This window comes from Osmerus mordax, chromosome 25 (genome assembly GCF_038355195.1).
Source record: "Osmerus mordax isolate fOsmMor3 chromosome 25, fOsmMor3.pri, whole genome shotgun sequence".
Classification (NCBI taxonomy): domain Eukaryota; kingdom Metazoa; phylum Chordata; class Actinopteri; order Osmeriformes; family Osmeridae; genus Osmerus; species Osmerus mordax.
The window spans coordinates 8865333-8885847 of NC_090074.1; the positions used below are offsets into that span (position 1 = coordinate 8865333).

The 20515-nt window shown below is 41.9% G+C and overlaps 1 protein-coding gene across 5 annotated transcripts; it reads left to right on the forward strand.

Moving 5' to 3' along the window:
• Positions 1-230: 230 nt before the first annotated feature.
• Positions 231-19039, forward strand: LOC136933701 (NLR family CARD domain-containing protein 3-like). Of its 5 annotated transcripts, XM_067229198.1 has the most exons (13): positions 231-285; positions 1613-1797; positions 2789-2902; positions 3786-3899; positions 4885-4931; positions 5050-6847; positions 6990-7163; positions 10516-10689; positions 11139-11312; positions 13599-13772; positions 14798-14971; positions 17302-17348; positions 17676-19039. In XM_067229198.1, the coding sequence occupies exons 2-13, from the start codon at positions 1670-1672 to the stop codon at positions 18212-18214; spliced, it is 3657 nt and encodes a 1218-aa protein (XP_067085299.1). In that variant the 5' UTR covers positions 231-285; positions 1613-1669; the 3' UTR covers positions 18215-19039. The 5 variants fall into 5 exon arrangements, with proteins under 5 accessions (XP_067085299.1, XP_067085300.1, XP_067085301.1 ...); XM_067229199.1 differs by lacking the exon at positions 11139-11312; XM_067229200.1 differs by lacking the exon at positions 10516-10689.
• Positions 19040-20515: the final 1476 nt, after the last annotated feature.

The following is a 20515-nucleotide window of genomic DNA, read 5'->3' on the forward strand; positions in this document are numbered from 1 at the left end:
GTTTTAGGTATTCCAACTCAGGTTTCAACAAGAAACGGTACCTGTCACAATGATGTCGGAGATGTAGGAACGAAAATGTATTAAATGATACAAGTAGCCTACTGATGTTTCTCCCTTGTTTTTGTCTCTAGTGTCTTGCTGGCAGCTTTCTGCTACTCCCTGTGTTTCCTGGTTGTGTGGGTGTGGGCTGAAATAAAAGACGTAGGACTATTTTCAAAACGAAAGTAAAATGTTTTTTGGGATCCGTTTTGCGTCGACAGAAAGAGTTTAAAGGCCGTCTTTTAGGTAAGTAATTTGGAATAATCTTCCAGAATATAATATTGACGTAACACAGAGAGAGAGAGAGAGAGAGAGAGAGGGGGGGGGGGGGGAGAGGGAGAGAGAGAGATACACATAACATGTGTTAGATAATTGTGATAAGTATTGGTTGATATAATGAATCAAGAGTTTTCTGAAAGGTGTCAATTACACCTGCACTATGTTCGGTGTAATGGACGAGGGATGGTCACATACAAGGAAGTAGCCATAAAGTAACTCAGTAAATATACGAATATTATGTAGCCTACATTCATGATCAGAAGAACGAATATTTGCATTGTTTAATTTAAATCATAAGGCCAGACTGAAATTCCTGTTATACATCTGGGTAAAATACCCAATACATAAAACATGTCTCTTACCGAAAAAACACCAAATGTGGGCTTCTTTCCTTCTTTGTTTTCAAGAATTCGAATCAATCAGAATTTTTTTCATGTTCCGCATTTAGTCACACCAAATGTAATTACTTTTTCAACGTTAGACATAGACACCTCAAAGCGCGTTTTAGAGTTGTTCAACCCGTGTTGAATAACGCAAAATATGGCCGTAATATTGTTTTGTCAGTTTAGGAACTCAGAATATACCTTTCTTTTTTGTTATATGTGTGCACCTATAGCTTTATTTGCTGACAGTAACTAGAATGACAATATTCCTGTGGTCGTTCACGTTAGTTCAGGCCCAAGCCCAGGGGTCAAAATAAATTAATACAAAAGTCAGTGTGATTGTTAAGTTACTAGATCCAGACCATGTCCACTTCAGAGGACTTGAGTGTCTGGGACTTGGGAGGAGATATATACAAGGATGAGGGTTCACTTCAGAGTTTATTTAACACTGTAGATATTCCTCTCTGCCAGCAGGTGGCATAACATTACAGAAAGTCAGAAAATGACCTGAATTCCCTCTGCTCTTATGTGTAAAACGAGACTCAGCAAGGCCTTGGTCTAAATTGAAATCCTATACTGATCCTAGATTAAGGCTTAATAACAGAGTTGATGATTCTGGTGTTCTTAAATACACACCATGAACGGAGCTCCAAGCCTTGTCCCTCACTAGACATCTGTGGCTGTAAAGCTCCATCCATTGAACATTGTTGTAGTTCGCAATCCACTTAAACACTTAAAAAAAATATTTTATTTTCATTAGACTCCCCCTTTCCCCATGCCAAAGAGAATCAATCAGGAATATTTATATAATCATGAAGGCCAAGCCACAGTCTCCAAAATTAATTACTAACTAGTTTCAAGCTGCTCCTTCCTTCAGGTAACACTGGTGTTGTTTGTTCACACTTCTACAGGTCTGGCTGAACTGTGACTCTCCTGGTGCTGCCCTTGAGGAGAACTACTGCCTCTAAATGAGTCTGTCTGGGGAGATAGAGGAAGGGGGCCCTGCCTCTAAAATGAGTCTCTCTGGGGAGATAGAGGAAGGGGGCCCTGCCTCTAAAATGAGTCTCTCTGGGGAGACTGAAGACACAGTCAAAAGGTACGAGTCAAAAGGAGAGACGAAATGTGTCTTACTGTTTGTGACAAAGTGAATTGCAGGAAGATAAACCGTGTAGGGGGTTTAATATTGGCTAAACAAACAAAATTATTCCCTAAGATTTAAAAGAAGAGTGGTTAACTGAACAGTGTATTTACATTAACCAAATATCCTGGAACTGCAGTTATACAGTAAAGGTTACATCAGAGCAAGAATGGTGAAAGTTGAGTTAAATTAAATAGATTTTTAATAACAATGCAAATTAATTAGACCATTTACAAGGCAAACATGTTATAAAAGGAAGTTTTTAACTCATACCTACTCTACCATGATTATTGAAAAAGTTGTTCCAAATGCGAGACAATAGAGTAGACTTTAAATCCAAATATTTGCAAAGTAAATATGTAATGAGCATATTAACCTAACTGTTTTACTGATTGAACCACCCTTTATCCAATATTCTCTTTAATTTGTCATGTTTTTATTTATATTGTTGTAAACAAATCCATTCTTAAAGTTTTGTTTTGAAGAATGTTTGCCTAGTAAAAATATGGTTATAGATGTATAACATGTCTTAACCCCACCAACACCCTCCTCAACTAGGCGACTTGAGTGTTCAATTATACAATAGTGAAGTAGTCATGACTGTATATGTTTAAGTATTGAGTAGTCATGAACCAAAAAGTCAATTTATCTACATAGTTGTCCTATGATGGGAGTTTCCCCTTTGATAGAACCACACAGTCAATGACAACCCAATGTCTATTACAGTAAATGGTTAATTCAGTATGTGAGTGTCTTGACATAAATACGTATATATAAAACAACAATGTGAGGTTTATCACATTATCCAGCTGTATTCAACCATCTCAAATATTTGTACTTGTGAATTCCTATTGGAACATGTCAGCTATTTTAATCATTATGCCTATGGATTCATGGTTGGGTTTGATTAGCTACATATTTACTCTATAGCTCCTGTATGTGTTTACAGGATCAAGCATCAGAGACCAGCCTCACCTGTACCCAGCTGTGTGTCCATGAAGAGTGACAGGTCTATGCCTCGCTCAATCAACTTCAGAGAAGGAGATCTTACCACTGAGTTAGGGTAGGAACTAAAGTCTGCTGCAGCCATGTTCACAATTATCAAAATGTTTCTGGATATATTTTCCTTTATGTGTAAGAAAGTTCTGTGCCATTATCTGCATCTGTTCATCACAGAAATGATCAGTATTCATGTAGAAACAGGAAGTGGGTTGGACCTACAACAAATGTAGTTTAATTAGTGTTTGTGACCATTCAAGTGTTTTTTCTATAATAGGGTAAAGCTGTTCCAAATGCGAGACAATAGAGTAGACTTTAAATCAAAATATTTGAAAAGTAAATATGTAATGAGTATATTAACCTAACTGTTCTACTGATTGAACCACCCTTTATCCAATATTCTCTTTAATTTGTCATGCTTTTATTTATATTGTTGTGAACAAATCCATTCTCAAAGTTTTGTTTTGAAGAATGTTTGAAGAATGTTTGCCTAGTAAAAATATGGTTATAGATGTATAACATGTCTTAACCCCACCAACACCCTCCTCAACTAGGCGACTTGAGTGTTCAATTATACAATAGTGAAGTAGTCATGACTGTATATGTTTAAGTATTGAGTAGTCATGAACCAAAAAGTCAATTTATCTACAGATTAGTTGTCCTATGATGGGAGTTTTCCCTTCGATAGAACCACACAGTCAATGACAACCCAATGTCTATTACAGTAAATGGTTAATTCAGTATTTGAGTGTCTTGACATAAATACGTATATATAAAACAACAATGTGAGGTTTATCACATTATCTAGCTGTATTCAACCATCTCAAATATTTGTACTTGTGAATTCTTTTGGAACATGTCAGCTATTTTAATCATTATGCCTATGGATTCATGGTTGGGTTTGATTAGCTACATATTTACTCTACAGCTGCTGTATGTGTTTACAGGATCAAGCATCAGAGAACAGCCTCACCTGTACCCAGCTGTGTGTCCATGAAGAGTGACAGGTCTATGCCACGTCATATCAACTTCAGAGAAGGAGATCTTACCACTGAGTCAGGGTAGGAACTAAAGTCTGCTGCAACCATGTTCACAATTATAAAAATATTTCTGGTAACTTTTTACAGAAAGGCAAATATTATTTGTGGAGGGAGATGGCAGCTTTGAAATTATCTGTCTGTGTGTGTGTTACAAAATATTTCTATGTCCGTGTTATGCAAGCTAAAACAATACTGTTGTACAACATATGTTAGAGTGCAGAAAGAAGGAACTCCCCAAATGAAGTTAGACATGCTGACCATTACTTAAACATGCTAACCATTACTTAAACAGGCTGACCATTACTTAAACATGCTGACCGTTACCTTTATTCAGCATGTAAAGATTGTTTACTTAGCAAGTAAGCTAAACAGATGTCAAACTCCATATTGTTGGAACCAGGGTCAAACTCTATATTGTAACTTTCCATTCCAAACTGGAGATGTAGTTTTCCACTCCAAGACGCGCACACACACTCACGCACACACACACGCACACTCACGCACACACACGCGCGCACACACACACAACAACTTTAGGATAAAAGGAGACTGACAGTTCCTCAGACTGCAGACAACTTTCTATCACCATAGACTTGTCTCCTTGCTGCATGCTGCAAGCAATTCAATCTTTCTTGACTTGATCGACTTGACTCCATCGCACTACTTGAGAAAAGAGTTTATAACAACCTTGAACCTGGAGAGATACCATCCTGTAGGTTTATATTCCAACCATGCTCCTAGAGAGATACCATCCTGTAGGTTTATATTTCAACCCTGCTATTGAGAGATACTCTCATGTAGGTTTACACTCCAACCCTGCTCCTGAAGACTTGACCGGACTCTCCTGTAGACACAAACACCATCTCTAACTAACCTGAATGTGAGTTTAGAACACAGACGCCCCCTCCTAGTGGAAGCTATCAGTTAAACCAGTTCAGGTGTGCAGGTGTGCAGTGTGTCTGTGTGTGTGAGAGACTGGTGTTCATATGGGATCATGTCTCTGCAGTCTGCAGCCACCTGGACAACAGGACATTCAAAGAAACACTGACACCAGTAAGAGCTTCACTTCATCTTTACGCAACATTGTTTAAATCTTTCTCTGGTCATTTCAGTACTTTGTCATGAGTGTTGGTATTAATATAAAGAAAATGAACTCCTTGTTCTTCCATAGTTGTAAGTGGACTCCAAAGAATGTTAGGGATTCATAAAGCCAATATGAACAGGAGGTTTGAACATGTGATTGAAGGCATCATGACGTCAGAGAATGCCATCCTCCTCACCAGTATCTACACTGAGCTGTACATCACAGAGGGAGACAGTGAAGGGGTTAATAATGAACATGAGGTCTGGCAGCTTGAGACGGCATCCAGGATACGAATCACACACGACACGCCCATCAACTGCAATGACATGTTCCAGCTCCTACCTGGCCAAGAGAGACTGATCAGGACTGTGCTGACGAAGGGCATCGCTGGCATCGGAAAAACCGTCTCTGTGCAGAAGTTCCTCCTAGACTGGGCTGAAGGGAAGGCAAATCATGAGGTGGATGTGATGTTTGTGCTTCCTTTCCGGGAGCTGAATCTGATCAAAGATGTCCAGTACAGTCTCCTTCAACTGCTGAGAGATTTCCACCCAGAACTTGACATGGAGGATGGAGAGATCCTCACTGTCCCTAAAGCCATGTTCATCTTTGATGGTCTGGATGAGAGCCGACTCCCTCTAGACTTCAGAAGAAACCAGAGCTGGTGTGATGTCACTGAGTCCACCGCAGTGGATGTGCTGCTGACCAACCTGATCAAAGGAAACCTGCTTCCCTCTGCTCTCGTCTGGATAACCACTCGACCTGCAGCAGCCAATCAGATCCCTTCTGAGTGTGTTGACCTGGTGACAGAGGTACAAGGGTTTAATGACGCTCAGAAGGAGGAGTACATCATGAAGAGATGCAGTGATGAGAGCCTGGCCAGGAGAATCATCTCACACATCAAGACATCAAGGACCCTCTACATCATGTGCCACATTCCAGTCTTCTCGAGCATGTGTGTAACAGTCCTGGAGCACATGTTGAGAACAGATAGCACAGGAGAGATGCCCCAGACCCTGACTGAGATGTACACACACTTCCTGCTCATTCAGACCAAGATGAAGAACCAGAAGTATCAAGAAGGAAACGGAACAGATGAAGAGGAGCTCTTGAGGTCCGACCAGGAAGTTCTCCTGAAGCTGGGGAAGCTGGCGTTTGAACATCTGGAGAAAGGCAACCTGCTGTTCTACCAGGAAGACCTGGAAGAGTGCGGCCTCCATGTCCAAGAAACATCGGTGTACTCTGGAGTGTGCACGGCCATCTTCAAAGAAGAGTCAGTGCTTTTTCAGAGGATGGTGTACTGCTTTGTGCACCTCAGCGTTCAGGAGTTTCTCTCAGCAGTCTACATGTTACATTGTTACGCAACCAACAACATGGAAGCACTGAGGCCATTCGCACTGAGGCCGTTCCTACGAGGGAAGAATCTATCTTTGGAAGACCTGCTGAAGGGGGCAGTATACAAAGCTTTGAAGAGTAAGAATGGACACCTGGACCTCTTCGTCCGCTTCCTCCATGGCCTCTCACTGGAGTCCAATCAGAAGCTGTTAGGAGGCCTGCTGACTCAGACCCAGAGGAGTCCAGAGAGCCTGCAGAAGACAATCAGATCCCTCAAGGAGATGCAGACGGAGGACATCTCCCCAGAGAGGTGCCTCAATCTCTTCCACTGCTTGATGGAGATGAAAGACCATTCAGTACAGCAGGAGGTCCAAGCATACTTGAAGGAGAAGAAATCATCCAAGGTCCTGTCTGTAACCCACTGCTCAGCACTGGCCTACATGCTGCAGATGTCAGAGGAGGTTCTGGATGAGTTTGACCTGCAGAAATACAACACATCAGAGGAGGGGCGCAGGAGGCTGCTCCCAGCTGTGAAGATCTGCAGAAAAGCTGTGTAAGTAGTGATGTAAACATGCCATTTACATGTCAACTATACACATTTAGTCAAATGTACAAACACTTTACACACATTTCGTATGTTAAACATGTCTTTGTGAATTACATGCAGTTGTTTCATGGTTATTATGTAACAACAGACTCTCTGGATGTAAACTCACTGATGCATCATGGGAAGTGGTGTTCTCAGCCCTCACCTCTAACCCCTCCCATCTGAGAGAGCTGGACCTGAGAGACACTGGCCTGCAGGATCGAGAAGTGAAGCTGCTCTCTGCTGCACTGGAGAATCCAAACTGCAAACTGGAGACTCTGAGGTCTGTATTCAGTAGGATTCCTCCGGTAGGAGGAAACCTATTATTTTTGTTAGTTTTATTATTATTATTATTATTAGGGTTCCTCCGGTAGGAGGGAACCTATTGTTTTTGTTAGTATTCTTCTTATTAGGATTCCTCCGTCAGGAGGAACCCTATTGTAATTGTTGGTATTATTATTGTAATTTAGCAGGCTTTTAATTTATCAGAATTTACCAAATCTGGCAATGCTTGCTTTATTTTATTATGCAGTTACTGAACTTATCAAAGTCCAGATCTGGGAGTGGCTCATTTGGATGAGATGTTGTGCTGGTAAATGGAGGGTTGTAGGTTCAAAACTGGTCAAAGGCAATTATTGTTATTTTTGGACAGAACGGTTTCTAGTCTTCCGGTCAATCCTCCGGTTGTAAAACATAGCAATGAGTGTTTATTTGAGCCCATAACAACACTCCGATCATCTGTTTAGCGAGACTGTGTAAACCACTACAAAACAAGACAGGTTTACCACAGTAGCTAGCTATTTGGAGTCTATGCATGGTAGTGTCAGATTCACAACCGAGTTAGCTTTAATTAAATATATTGATTGTTCATGTGGATCCCTTGCCTGTTGCACAAATTCATTTCAGTAACTTAAGCCAGGACAAATAGCCACTGATGCTAGGCATGATTTAAAATTCCCTTCCATGACAAGTTATGGCACCCCAAACTACCTTTTTAAAGCACTACGAGTAAGCTATTCTTTACAGCAGCAACCCAGTCATCCCGTTGTCCCATTTCATGTCCCATATTCAAATAGGACTAAATTACAGCTGTTTGAACTTTAACCAAATCTTACAATTTGGGAGTCAGGTGGCTGAGCGGTGAGGGTATCGGGCTGGTAATCCGAAGGTTGCCAGTTCGATTCCCGGTCATGACAACTGACGTTGTGTCCTTGGGCAAGGCACTTCACCCTACTTGCCTCGGGGGAATGTCCCTGTACTTCCCTGTAAGTCGCTCTGGATAAGAGCGTCTGCTTAAAATGACTAAATGTAAATGTACAATGCTTGCCATTGGAGAAATGTCTCATTTCATGATACCAAAACTAAACAAACAAATGTGTAAGTCTGCAAATGGCTTAGTAGGATGAGATGCAGTGCTGATGTGTAAAGGGCGGTGGGTTCTAATACAGGCAAAGGTATAAACTTTTTTTTTATTGGGTGTGCTTTGCCTTCGGCAAGGGCACAACCTTTGTTCTCTCACATATATATTATTATTTTTATTATTTTTATTTCTTTTTGCCCCCCTAAAACTCAGTCAATATTTGGCCTACATAGACAACGTAGGTGTCAAAAGTTTTGTCTTGGTAACGATTGAGTTGCTTCTATTGGAATTTACGTTCCGTTGCATGGTTTAGGCTTAAGTTAAGTTTTTGTGGCGAAAAGTGAAGCTAACGGTGGCTAATTTGCTAGCCACAGTCACTGACGTTACTAACGTCACTGCGTCACTAACGTCACGAAAACACGCGTGACTACCTTTGGCAGAACATTCGTTTGCATCTGTTAACTTGGGGGATAGCTAGGCTAACTATAGCTTTACTGCAAGGCAGCTGCAGAAACGCCACAAGAAAAGAGGCCTGGGTGATAACTATTTACTCATTTTACTTTGTGATATGACACACAATTGTGATGTGTAATGTACAATATAAACTGATATTATTAAGGAAGTACATCTACTTTCGGAAACAGTAGTCTACTATTTCACTGAAGTATTAGCATCATGACATTAGCCTGTGTTGCCCGGGCAACACATACTACAGTGGTCTATGATGTAGCGTTATCTGTTTTCAATCGTTAAAATAAACATTCCTCACATATACATTTTCATTGTAGGATTTATTCTGACATTAGTAAACGATTTGTTGGTGAAATTAGCATTACCTGTGGTTTCAAACCAGTGTAGCTCACTGCAACGCTGTAGCTTACGCGAGACACACTACAAAAACATCTACACTACACAGCTGTTTAGGAAGTCAAACGGCGACAGAACATGTTCGGCACTCCCCTTACTTAAATCAAAAGTCTATCTAACTACTAACCTGAACTTCATTGCCACAGCCTAAACGTTGTCAATCTGTTCATGAAAATAATTAATTTCAGCTTAAACCGTACAACGGAACATTAAATCCAATTCAACCAACGCAATCGCTACCAAGACGAACACAGCAGTAGTCTAGTACTGTACCGTAGTTATAAAATTTACCGGGGCAGCTTCTCCACACAGGGCTATATCGCATTTTGCGTTGTTACTGACAATGATCGCTACCAGTGAGCTTTTTATGAATGAGCGATTTTCCACTAAATAAATGTCAAGCTTATTTACGTTTTGGGGGGCATATTTTCAGTTAGCAGATGGTACTGTTTGAATCGCGATTCCATCTTCTACTGCCGGGTAACGTCGTAGAATAATCTTCAAAGGGGGTTCTTTATTAATGAATGAATGCAATGAGTAGGCTAAATGCCTGAAAATATCATGAGAAGGGAAAAACTTAAAATGACGTTTAAGTCATAGAGATTAGGTCAATTTTTACACCGGTCTGCCAAATTTATTCGTTTTGTTTCAACGATGAGGCTGCCTCTTGCAGGGGAAATGAGAAGACATCTATTTCATTCTACACTTCACTCGTATTTTCAGTTGTAAATGAGCAGCAAAAAAAATGCTTTTAAATCTATGTAATCTTTATAAATAATAAGTATGCATTTTTATATAAAATATACAGAAATATCAGTTGTAAAAATGTCATTCAAAAACGGACCCCTGTGCAACCGACGCAAGCAAGCACACCCTACAATTTCCCCAGAAATTGTACCCTCTCTAGTTCTGACAGAAATACAATTTCAAGTCTTCTGCTTAATCCCCATGTAACTATCTATTATGTCAATTTTACAACATTTTGCCATTTTGAAGGAGGAATCCGCCATTGCTGCTTGCAGCTATATTTCATTTATTATGTTTAAATTATTTAATTAATATTGAACAAACATCACATTTCCTGTGATAAGATAACATGATTTGCTCCCTCTTAATTCTAATAATTGTGCAAGTTTGATGATGAACTCTACAGACTCTGGATGAATAAAGTACTTTATTTTTTTTTATACAGCCGTCATTGTTCATTTTAGCCACTAGAGAGAGCAGTGTATGTTGAGATAATGGCAACAGTTTAAACAAAGTTAGTTTGAATGTAATAAACATGCCTTATTATTTCTAATTCTAAAGATAATGCCAGAAGTTGTTATAATTAGCTCAAGTTCCATAGTGACCATAAGACCTGTTTCAGGTTAGTGCTGTTTGTAATCCTGTAATGATACTTCTACAGGTTACCAGCCTGTCACATCACAGAGGAAGGCTGTGCTTCTCTGGCTTCAGCTCTGAAGTCAAACCCCTCCCTTCTGAGATATCTGGATCTGAGCAACAGTGACCTGAGGGATTCAGGAATGAAGCTGCTCTCTGCTGCACTGGAGGATCCACTCTGCAAACTGGAGACTCTGAAGTCTGTATTCATTCATTTATTATGTAAAAATTATTTAATTAAGAATGAATAAACATCACATTTCCTATAGTGAGATTAGGTGATTTGCTCACTCTTAATTCTAATAAGTGTGTATGTTTATAAGATGATGAATTCCACAGACTCTCTGGGTGAATAAAGTACTTGTTTATACAGCCGTCATTGTTCATTGTAGCCACTAGAGGGAGCAGTGTGCTGCTGTTATTGTGACTGGCCTCACAATGGGATGGGAAGCTCAGGTTCAGACATCTCCAATGTTCAGCTAATGGTAACAGTTTAAACAAAGTTAGTCTGAATGTAATGAACATGCCTTATTATTTATCATTCTAAAGATAATGCCAGAAGTTGTTATAAATTGTTAAGGTCCATAGTGACCGTAAGACCTGTTTCAGGTTAGTGCTGTTTGTAATCCTGTAATGATCCTTCTACAGGTTGCCAGACTGTCACATCACAGAGGAAGGCTGGGCTTCTCTGGCTTCAGCTCTGAAGTCAAACCCCTCCCTTCTGAGAGATCTGGATCTAAGCAGCAGTGACCTGAGGGATTCAGGCATGAAGCTGCTCTCTGCTGTACTGGAGGATCCACTCTGCAAACTGGAGACTCTGAGGTCTGGATTCATTCATTTATTATGTTAAAATTATTTAATTAAGAATGAATAAACATCACATTTCCTATAGTGATATAGGTGATTTTCTCCCTCTTAATTCTAATAAGTGTGTACGTTTATAAGATGATTAACTCTACAGACTCTCTGGATGAATAAAGTACTTGTTTATACAGCCGCCATTGTTCATATTAGCCACTAGAGGGAGCAGTGTGCTGCTGTTATTGTGACTGGCCTCACAATGGGATGGGAAGCTCAGGTTCAGACATCTCCAATGTTCAGCTAATGGCAACAGTTTAACCCTAGTGCTGCCTTCGGGCCACATGACCCAAAGGTTCATAACAAACCATCGTTGTGTTTACCCAATTTTACCCAATACAAAAACAAATAAAAATAATTTTCTTTTAACTATTCCAATGTCGGGGGTCTGAGACAGCCCGACAGTTAAAAGAAAATGCTTCACTTTGTTTTTGTATGATGTAAATTTGTCGCAATACGACGGTGGGTCACAATGACTGATGGGTCAGAATGACCCGAAGATAACACAAGGGTTAAACAAAGTTAGTCTGAATGTAATGAACATGCCTTATTATTTCTAATTCTAAAGACATTGACCAAAGTTGTTATAAATTGCTAAAGTTCCATAGTGACCGTAAGACCTGTTTCAGGTTAGTGCTGTTTGTAATCCTGTAATGACATAGCTTCTGTGAGGACTGCTGTATACCAACACGCACCAGGGTAAGCTACAACAACGACAAACCCTGGTTTACAGCTAAACTCAGAAGGTTGAGGTCAGAGAAAGAGGCCGCGTTTAGGAGTGGGGACAAAGACAGTTTCAAGGAGTCGAAGAACAGGTTTAGCAAGGCGGTGAGGGAGGCTAAACGACTGTACTCAGAGAGGCTAAAACACCAATTCTCTGCAAACGACTATGCTTCTGTCTGGAGAGGGCTCAGGCAAATTACCAACTACAAGCCCAGAGCCCCCCACTCCACTAACGACTCCCGCCTGGCCAATGACCTGAATGAGTTCTACTGCAGATTTGAAAGACAATTGGACAGTCTTGAACTACCCCTTCCCACCCAGGAGGCCTCCCACCTCCCCCCCTCTACAGTGACGACTCTCTCCATTCAGGAGGGTGAAGTTAACAGACTTTTCAAGAGGCAGAACCCCCGCAAAGCAGCTGGGCCGGACTCTGTCTCTCCAGCCACCCTCAAGCACTGCGCTGACCAGCTGTCTCCGGTGTTTACCCACATCTTTAACACCTCCCTTGAGACATGCCATGTGCCAGCCTGTCTCAAGTCCTCCACCATCATCCCTGTGCCCAAAAAGCCAAGGCCAACAGGACATAATGACTACAGACCCGTCGCCCTGACCTCTGTGGGAATGAAGTCTTTCGAGCGCCTGGTGCTGGCACACCTTAAATCCATCACTGACCCTCTACTGGACCCCCTGCAGTTTGCCTACAGAGCCAACAGGTCTGTGGACGATGCAGTTAACATGGCCCTCCACTTCACCCTACAGCACCTGGACTCCCCAGCATCCTATGCCAGGATCCTGTTTGTGGACTTCAGCTCTGCCTTCAACACCATCATCCCCGCCCTGCTTCAGGACAAGCTCTCCCAGCTGAACGTGCCTGATTCCACCTGCAGGTGGATCACAGACTTCCTGTCTGACAGGAAGCAGTGCGTTAAGCTGGGAACACAAGTCTCTGACTCCCGGTCCATCAGCACCGGATCACCTCAGGGCTGCGTCCTTTCTCCTCTGCTCTTCTCCCTGTACACCAACAGTTGCACCTCCAGTCATCCGTCCGTCAAACTCCTGAAGTTTGCGGATGACACCACCCTTATTGGGCTCATCTCTGGTGGAGACGAGTCTGATTATAGGTGGGAAGCGGCCAACCTGGTGACCTGGTGCAGCCAGAACAACTTAGAGCTCAATGCTCTTAAGACAGTGGAGATGGTTGTGGACTTCAGGAGGAACACAGCCCCACTCACCCCCATCACCCTGTGTGACTCCCCAGTCAACACTGTGGAGTCCTTCCGCTTCCTGGGCACTATCCTCTCCCAGGACCTCAAGTGGGAACTGAACATCAGCTCCCTCATCAAGAAAGCACAACAGAGGATGTACTTCCTTCGGCAGCTGAAGAAGTTCAACCTGCCAAAGACAATGATGGTGCACTTCTACTCAGCCATTGTATGCACCTTCCTGCCAAAGCAAATTCCTTGTCTGTGCAAACTTTCATGGTGAATAAATCCCTTTCTGATTCTGATTCTGATGATCCTTCTTCAGGTTGTCAGACTGTCACCTCACAGAGGAAGGCTGTGCTTCTCTGGCTTCAGCTCTGAAGTCAAACCCCTCCCTTCTGAGAGATCTGGATCTAAGCAACAGTGACCTGAGGGATTCAGGCATGAAGCTGCTCTCTGCTGTACTGGAGGATCCACTCTGCAAACTGGAGACTCTGAAGTCTGTATTCATTCATTTATTATGTTTAAATTATTTAATTAAGAATGAATAAACATCACATTTCCTATAGTGAGGGTAAGTGATTTGCTCCCTCTTAATTCTAATAAGTGTGTACGTTTATAAGATGATTAACTCTACAGACTCTCTGGATGAGTAAAGTACTTGTTTATACAGCCGCCATTGTTCATTTTAGCCACTAGAGGGAGCAGTGTGCTGCTGTTATTGTGACTGGCCTCACAATGGAATGGGAAGCTTAGGTTCAGACTGCTTGATTTACTGAAATTATTATGAAATGTTATGTTCTACTAGCCATTTGCCTACTTTAGCAAGTTACAGTATTTCCAAGCCCTGATAGTGTAACAGACGACACAGTAAATAATTCCTCTTTCAAGTAATAAGCTTGGAGTATTAAATTAGCTGCACGGTCTGTAGAGATCTTGGGATAAAGCCACTTGTTTTATGTTTTGCTAATGCAGAATTCGGTAAAATAAAATTGCTAAAATAGACGTAATGAGTGGCACATAACGTGAGGTAACATGACATTTTATTTTGTTTGAGTTTTAACTTGTCCAGTGGGGCATTTCTCTTCCACTTGCCCTACAAAAAAATCCACTTGTCCCGGTAAAGCGGACAAGCCTTAATGTCGAGCCCTGAATAGGGTGCACCCGCAATTACCTTCTCTACTTGAACCTGGCTTGAATTCGTCGGATTACGTGATATAGAATTGGCTTTTATGGAACCGCTACAACCATGACACATTTGTTATGTTCATTCAAATCAGGTTTGGGACTTTAATCATAATTTTTTTTGTGGGCTTTATGGAACAGGCTTCTGGTCCTGAGGTTCCATAGAACTACTACCACCAAACTGAACACAATCCAAACCTTCCTGAACTGGGGGAAAGGGTCACTCTGTCTAATGAGGGAGGTGCAGCTATGACAGCACCTGCCAAATGAACCCCTCTGTGCTGACTCACTCTGGAGGCCCAGATGGATTCTGTCACAATATTGATCCTCTTTTTACAGGCTGTCAGGCTGTCTGGTCACAGAGGAAGGCTGTGCTTCTCTGGCCGCAGCTCTGAGGTCCAACCCCTTCCACCTGAGGGAACTGGACCTGAGCTACAATCATCCAGGAGAAAAAGGATTGAAGCTGCTCTCTGCTGGACTGGAGGATCCTCACTGCAGACTGGAGAAACTCAAGTAAGGAGATGTTTGTTTTTTATATACCTCTTTATGTAATGTTTTAACACTGAATATCTAATTATGTTAATAGGCCTTGCATTTCATACAAACTGCATGTTTATTACAATCTACAATATGGTGCAACTATGACTGTAGCTACAATCATTATTGTATTTCCAGGGTTCTATTACAGAAAGCGGGTTTTGTGAAAACTGAGGTTTTTTAACCCTAAGATGAGGGAAACTTTAACCCTAACTGAGGGAAAAAATTAGGGGCTTAGCTCAAACCTAGGTCCTAGTGTCAGTTTGAAGTGAGTGTAGCTAGGGACATTTTTTCATTAATTTGAGCGCAAAATAGTTTGAGCTTTATGTAATATAAACATTACGTTGGACTCATACTGTTATATTTGCCGAATGTCTTTGACTACGAATATTATTATATTTACTTGAAGGAATCCGTTTTGGACAAATTTGTGCAGAGAATTCTGATACTAAATCCCAATTTACCCCCTAATCCCTAAACCCTGAACCCTCACAGATTTACTTGCTATTTACTTGCACCTAGTAAGTGATCACTTACCGTCAAGTAAGTCTGACAGTCTGTAAGTCTGCAAGAGGCTACAAGGGCTCAAAATGCTATAAATTGGAATGGGACAGCAATTTGCAGTATTATCTGTAAAATAGTAATGTTGGATCAAATCTGATGAAAGCATATTTAGAATTGATCATCAAAGGACAACCTACACACAGTTCTGGCTATATGAACCATCAGTGAGCTTTGGGTTTAAACTTACTGATGTTAACTTCTATTTCTAACTATGTCTACGTCAGAGTTGGTTGCTCCTTCCATGCTTGTTTGTTTACTGTTCTTTGTCTTTCTTGTCTTATGAGGAGGGTTAGCCGGGATCTTTGTCTCTCTTCCAGGCTTCCCCTGGTAACCCTCGTGTTTCACATCACTACGCTGTGAATTGGGGGCAAGTCTGCGAAAATGCTGACTTAAGGGTGTGTAAAATGTCTGTGAAAGACCCCTCACACACTTGATGATCTGACAGTGGGACAGCCCTTAGTCTGTGAGTCTGTGGGCGTGGACATTGGGATTGGGCCTAACTGATTCTGGATTGATTCTCCTGTCGTCTTCTCTGAGGGGAAAAGCTGTTCGTCCCGCGCATTGATTCAGAGTGTGCACGGAGAGAGGGGGCTATTCACAGACGGGAAAGAGAGAGAAAAAACACTAGCGGGGCAAGAAGGGGCTGATTAAATGTTTTTTTTTTTTGCCATGTTAAACAATGAAAACACAAAATGTAATTAATTTGTGGCGATCAATTTTTTTATTGTGGCGGCCCGCCACAAATTAATCCATGTATGGTAAACACTGAAAACTGGGTATGTTACCACGGTAACTGGCTGTGAACCTCACCTGCTTGCTGGCAGCTTTTCTTTAACAAACCATGAGTTTCTTCCTCTCCCCTCCCTCATGCTGAGCCTGAAGCAACTGTCAGACATGGGGTGTCCTTTCCTCATCAACCTGATTGTTGTTGAAGCCATAAAACACATACGGATGACATGAAATTCTTCAGTTTTCCATGCAGAACTAACCTGGCATTTACTGAACATCTCACTGTTAATCTGTGCTGTGGAGGTTGATGGACCCTCCTTCTCGTAATGCCCAGTCATGCTCTGTTAAAAAGGAGAAGAATGTGCCAGTTGATTTACCATTCATTCTTTTTTCTCATTTCAATGTACATGTCAAACTCATAATTCCACACAAGCATATCAAAACAATGCACATGGGGAGAGAACAGTGTAGCTGTGTAGTTAGAATTGAACTAACTCAGATCAGCTGTTCTGGAACCGATAACTCTGAGCTTCCCATCTCAGGGTTCATCAAGTCAGAGTTCAGGGTTAGGCTCAGAGTTTGTAAAACCTTCTTTATGGAATACACCTCTGATGATGAGATAGAAACTGTCACGGTATGAGGTGGGGTAGGACCCAAACGCAGGAGAGATGCGAGGCATTGTAGAACGAAGGGGTTTATTATCCAAAAACGGGAAACAGATAGGGCACTCACACGGACATGGGTAATAAGGACAAGACAAAGACAGGACACAAAACAGAAATCTAAATACACAGAACCAAACGACACACAGGTGGACACAATGAAGCTAACAAGACAGGTGAAGACAATGACAGGGAAACACAAGGGCAGGGCAAAACCAAAAACAACAGGGGGGCACGGCTGTGGCCGTGACAGTAACAACATGTTTACTTAGAAAGTCAGTTGCAAAGTCACTTATCAACAGGTGAAGTGGCATTTCATCATCCTCATCATTCCTCTGCTTATCCCTGCAGTGTGGATCATGGTGGAGAGTGTAGGATCAAACCTGACCGTAGGAAATGTGAGTATTGACTGCTACTTGGTTCTAGTACACAAGGTCATACAAGGGACAATACCCTATTCCCCTCCCTCCCCTCTTCCTTTCCTTCTCTGCTCCTCTCCTCCTTCCTGTTCCTCTCCTGCCCTCTCCTCCCCTCCCCTCTCCTCTCCACCCCTCTATTCCCCCCTCTGGATGGATGGATGGAGGGAGGGAGGGAGGGAGGGAGGGAGGGAGGGAGGGAGGGAGGAGGGAAGGAGGGAGAGAGGGAGAGAGAGAGAGAGAGATATGCAGAGACTAATGTGAATGATGATGATCTGTAATATATTGTGTCTTGGTCTCCCCCATCAGATGCCTGTGAGCTCACACTGGACCCAAACACAGCACATAGAAACCTCTCTCTGTCTGAGGTGAAGAGAAAGGTGACAAGGACGAGAGAGCAGCAGCCGTATCCTGATCACCCAGAGAGATTTGACTACTGGGACCAGGCGTTGTGTAGAGAGGGTCTGTCTGGGCGCTGTTACTGGGAGGCAGAGTGGAGTGGAGGAGGAGGGGTTTATATAGCAGTGACACATAAAGGAATTAGCAGGAGAGGATGGAGTGATGACTGTAAGCTTGGATACAATAACAAGTCCTGGTGTCTGTTCTGTCGTGATAACAGTTACTCTGCCAGGCACAATAAGAAGAGCACTGACATACCTGTCCCACCCTCCAGCTCCCACAGAGTAGGAGTGTATCTGGACTGGCCAGCCGGCACTCTGTCCTTCTACACAGTCTCCTCTGACACACTGACCCACCTGCACACATTCCACAGCACATTCACTGAGCCACTCTATCCTGGGTTCAAGTTTGGATTAGAATCCTCAGTGTCCCTTTGTCAGGTAGAATAGCCCACACTCACTCTCACACACTGTGCTCACATAGATTGAAGATTGAACTGTATACAGTTGTAATTGATATCCCAGAGTGTTTGTAAATATTGGTGTGTTGAATGTTTGTTTTGTTTTGATTGTTGACAAACAACAATTCTGTCTTTGATCTCAGTTCCACTGAATGTGATCAACTAAATAGTGTCTTACTGACTAAATTAGGAAAAAAAAGATGTTTTATACAGGATGATAGAAGACATGCTGGGTGTTTGTTGGTGACCCAGTGGCCTAGACACACAAGCCTCCCAGATAAAGGACAAAAAGTAAGGCAGACTAGACAAACAGGCCGTCAAGGATAGAAGGCAAATTAATACAAAGTTTGACATTCAGTGATGCAGATGCTGGATGGACAATCATGGACAAATTGTTGAATTTACCATTTAAGCCTTTGAAGTCTTTGGCGCCTCCGAATAGAGCTGTCAAAGACGGTAAGCTGTACATTTCTGTTTGATATTTAACTGTGTTGGTTTAGCTGTAACTGATTTAAAATTATTGTACTCGCTGTGAAATAATTTTACACTACTGCACTTTTTTGAGGTTCATGTTGTTTAATTGTAACTTGTTTAACTATGTGCTCTTATGGTTCTTCCCTTTGGCACTTATTTTATTTGTTTTTTTCCCAATGTATGCTTCATGTTTTGGCTACCCACAATGTTTGAGGCTATCTCGTTGTTATGATCAGTGACCTATGCTCTTTTGTAAAGCTCTCTCTTGGAAGTCGCTTTGGATAAAAGCGTCTGCTAAATGAATAAATGTAAATGTGTTGCAGAAATAAATATGTCTTTAAAGAAAAGTGTACTTATCGTCACTTTGTTTTGTGAACGAGTTCTTAGAAATCCTTCAGCAAACTTTCACTTGTTTTGTAAGTATGCTTATAAGGCAGTGTACATTGTCGTACGTACATTGCAAAACGTACATTGTCCTTAGACATTTAGTAGTGTCATAAGGGCAATTACACTGACTTGTATAAAGTAACTTAGCAGGAACCCTCTGTGGCTCAGTAGGTAAGCATGTGTACCATCAAGTCTGATGCCAAACACAGTACCCTGGTTCAAATCCTGCTCAAACTTATTGATAATTCATTTAACTGACATCAGTTAAGTAATATAAATGTTATTTCCAAGTATATAAAGTGGTGTAGTGGTTTGAGAACAAAGGGCCCAAACCACAATGACCTGGGTTCAAATCCAGCACAGAGTGTAGAGGCCCTGTAACAGCAGTGCACTGTTCAGATCCCCTGTCCCACCTGAAAAGGATCAACATAGTCTATAAAGAAATGTACCTTTTATCAGTTTTATTTATAAGTCGAGTTTTAGTCATAAGTTGAAGAGCAAAAATGTAGTTAAAAGAACACCCTTCAGCCAGATTCGAACATAAAACCCCTCACAAAGTAGCCCACATCCTTAACCACTGAGCTACCAGGGATCACAACAAGCTCCACTCAACATATAAATTGGACATTTAACTATCTAGTTGTAACAGCCTGCAGAGTTGGAGTGTCAGAAAACCAGAAGAAAGCATGGCTCCCCTGTTAGCTCACTGGGTCAGTGTTCATGCTCTGAAAGCTTGGGCAGTACCGCAACAGCCTGGCTTCAAATCCACCCTTTTCTGTATGTCTTCCTCCCTCTCCATTCTTTTCATGTCACACTTCAATTAACTGTCCACTGCAGCAGTGGTTCCCAAACTGGGAAATAAAATTTCACATTACAATCTGTAAATTACTCATGATTTAATTACATTTTACAAGCATGTCTGTGTCCCGAATAGCCCCGCCCTGTTCATATTAGGCTCTAAGTGATAATTCATTCATTTATTTTTCATGTTATGTCAAAAATACAAACTTTGCTATACAGCCCTCTTGTGGCCAAGACTATACACTGCATCAAGGGTATCGGAAACAGTAAAGAGAAGCCACGATCAATACATTTACATTTAATCATTTAGCAGACGCTCTTATCCAGAGCGACTTACAGTAAGTACAGGGACATTCCCCCCGAGGCAAGTAGGGTGAAGTGCCTTGCCCAAGGACACAACGTCAGTTGGCATGACCGGGAATCGAACTGGCAACCTTCGGATTACTAGCCCGATTCCCTCACCGCTCAGCCACCTGACTCCCATAGAATAGAAGTGTGGCCAATAGAAGTGTGCAGTGTGTGGCCTTACCGCAGGGGCAAGAGTTCAAATCCAGCCTAGGCTGTTTCTCTCTCCCCCCTACATTTCCTGTCTCTATTTACTGCCTATCCCAATAACTCAGAGGTAGCA

Coding starts and splice junctions, on each gene's coding strand:
- LOC136933701 (XM_067229198.1), top strand. CDS start 1,670: ATGAGTCTGTCTGGGGAGATAGAGGAAGGGGGCCCTGCCTCTAAAATG. Junction 11,313..13,598: donor TGCAAACTGGAGACTCTGAG/GTCTGGATTCAT, acceptor ATCCTTCTTCAG/GTTGTCAGACTGTCACCTCA. Junction 17,349..17,675: donor CAAACCTGACCGTAGGAAAT/GTGAGTATTGAC, acceptor CTCCCCCATCAG/ATGCCTGTGAGCTCACACTG.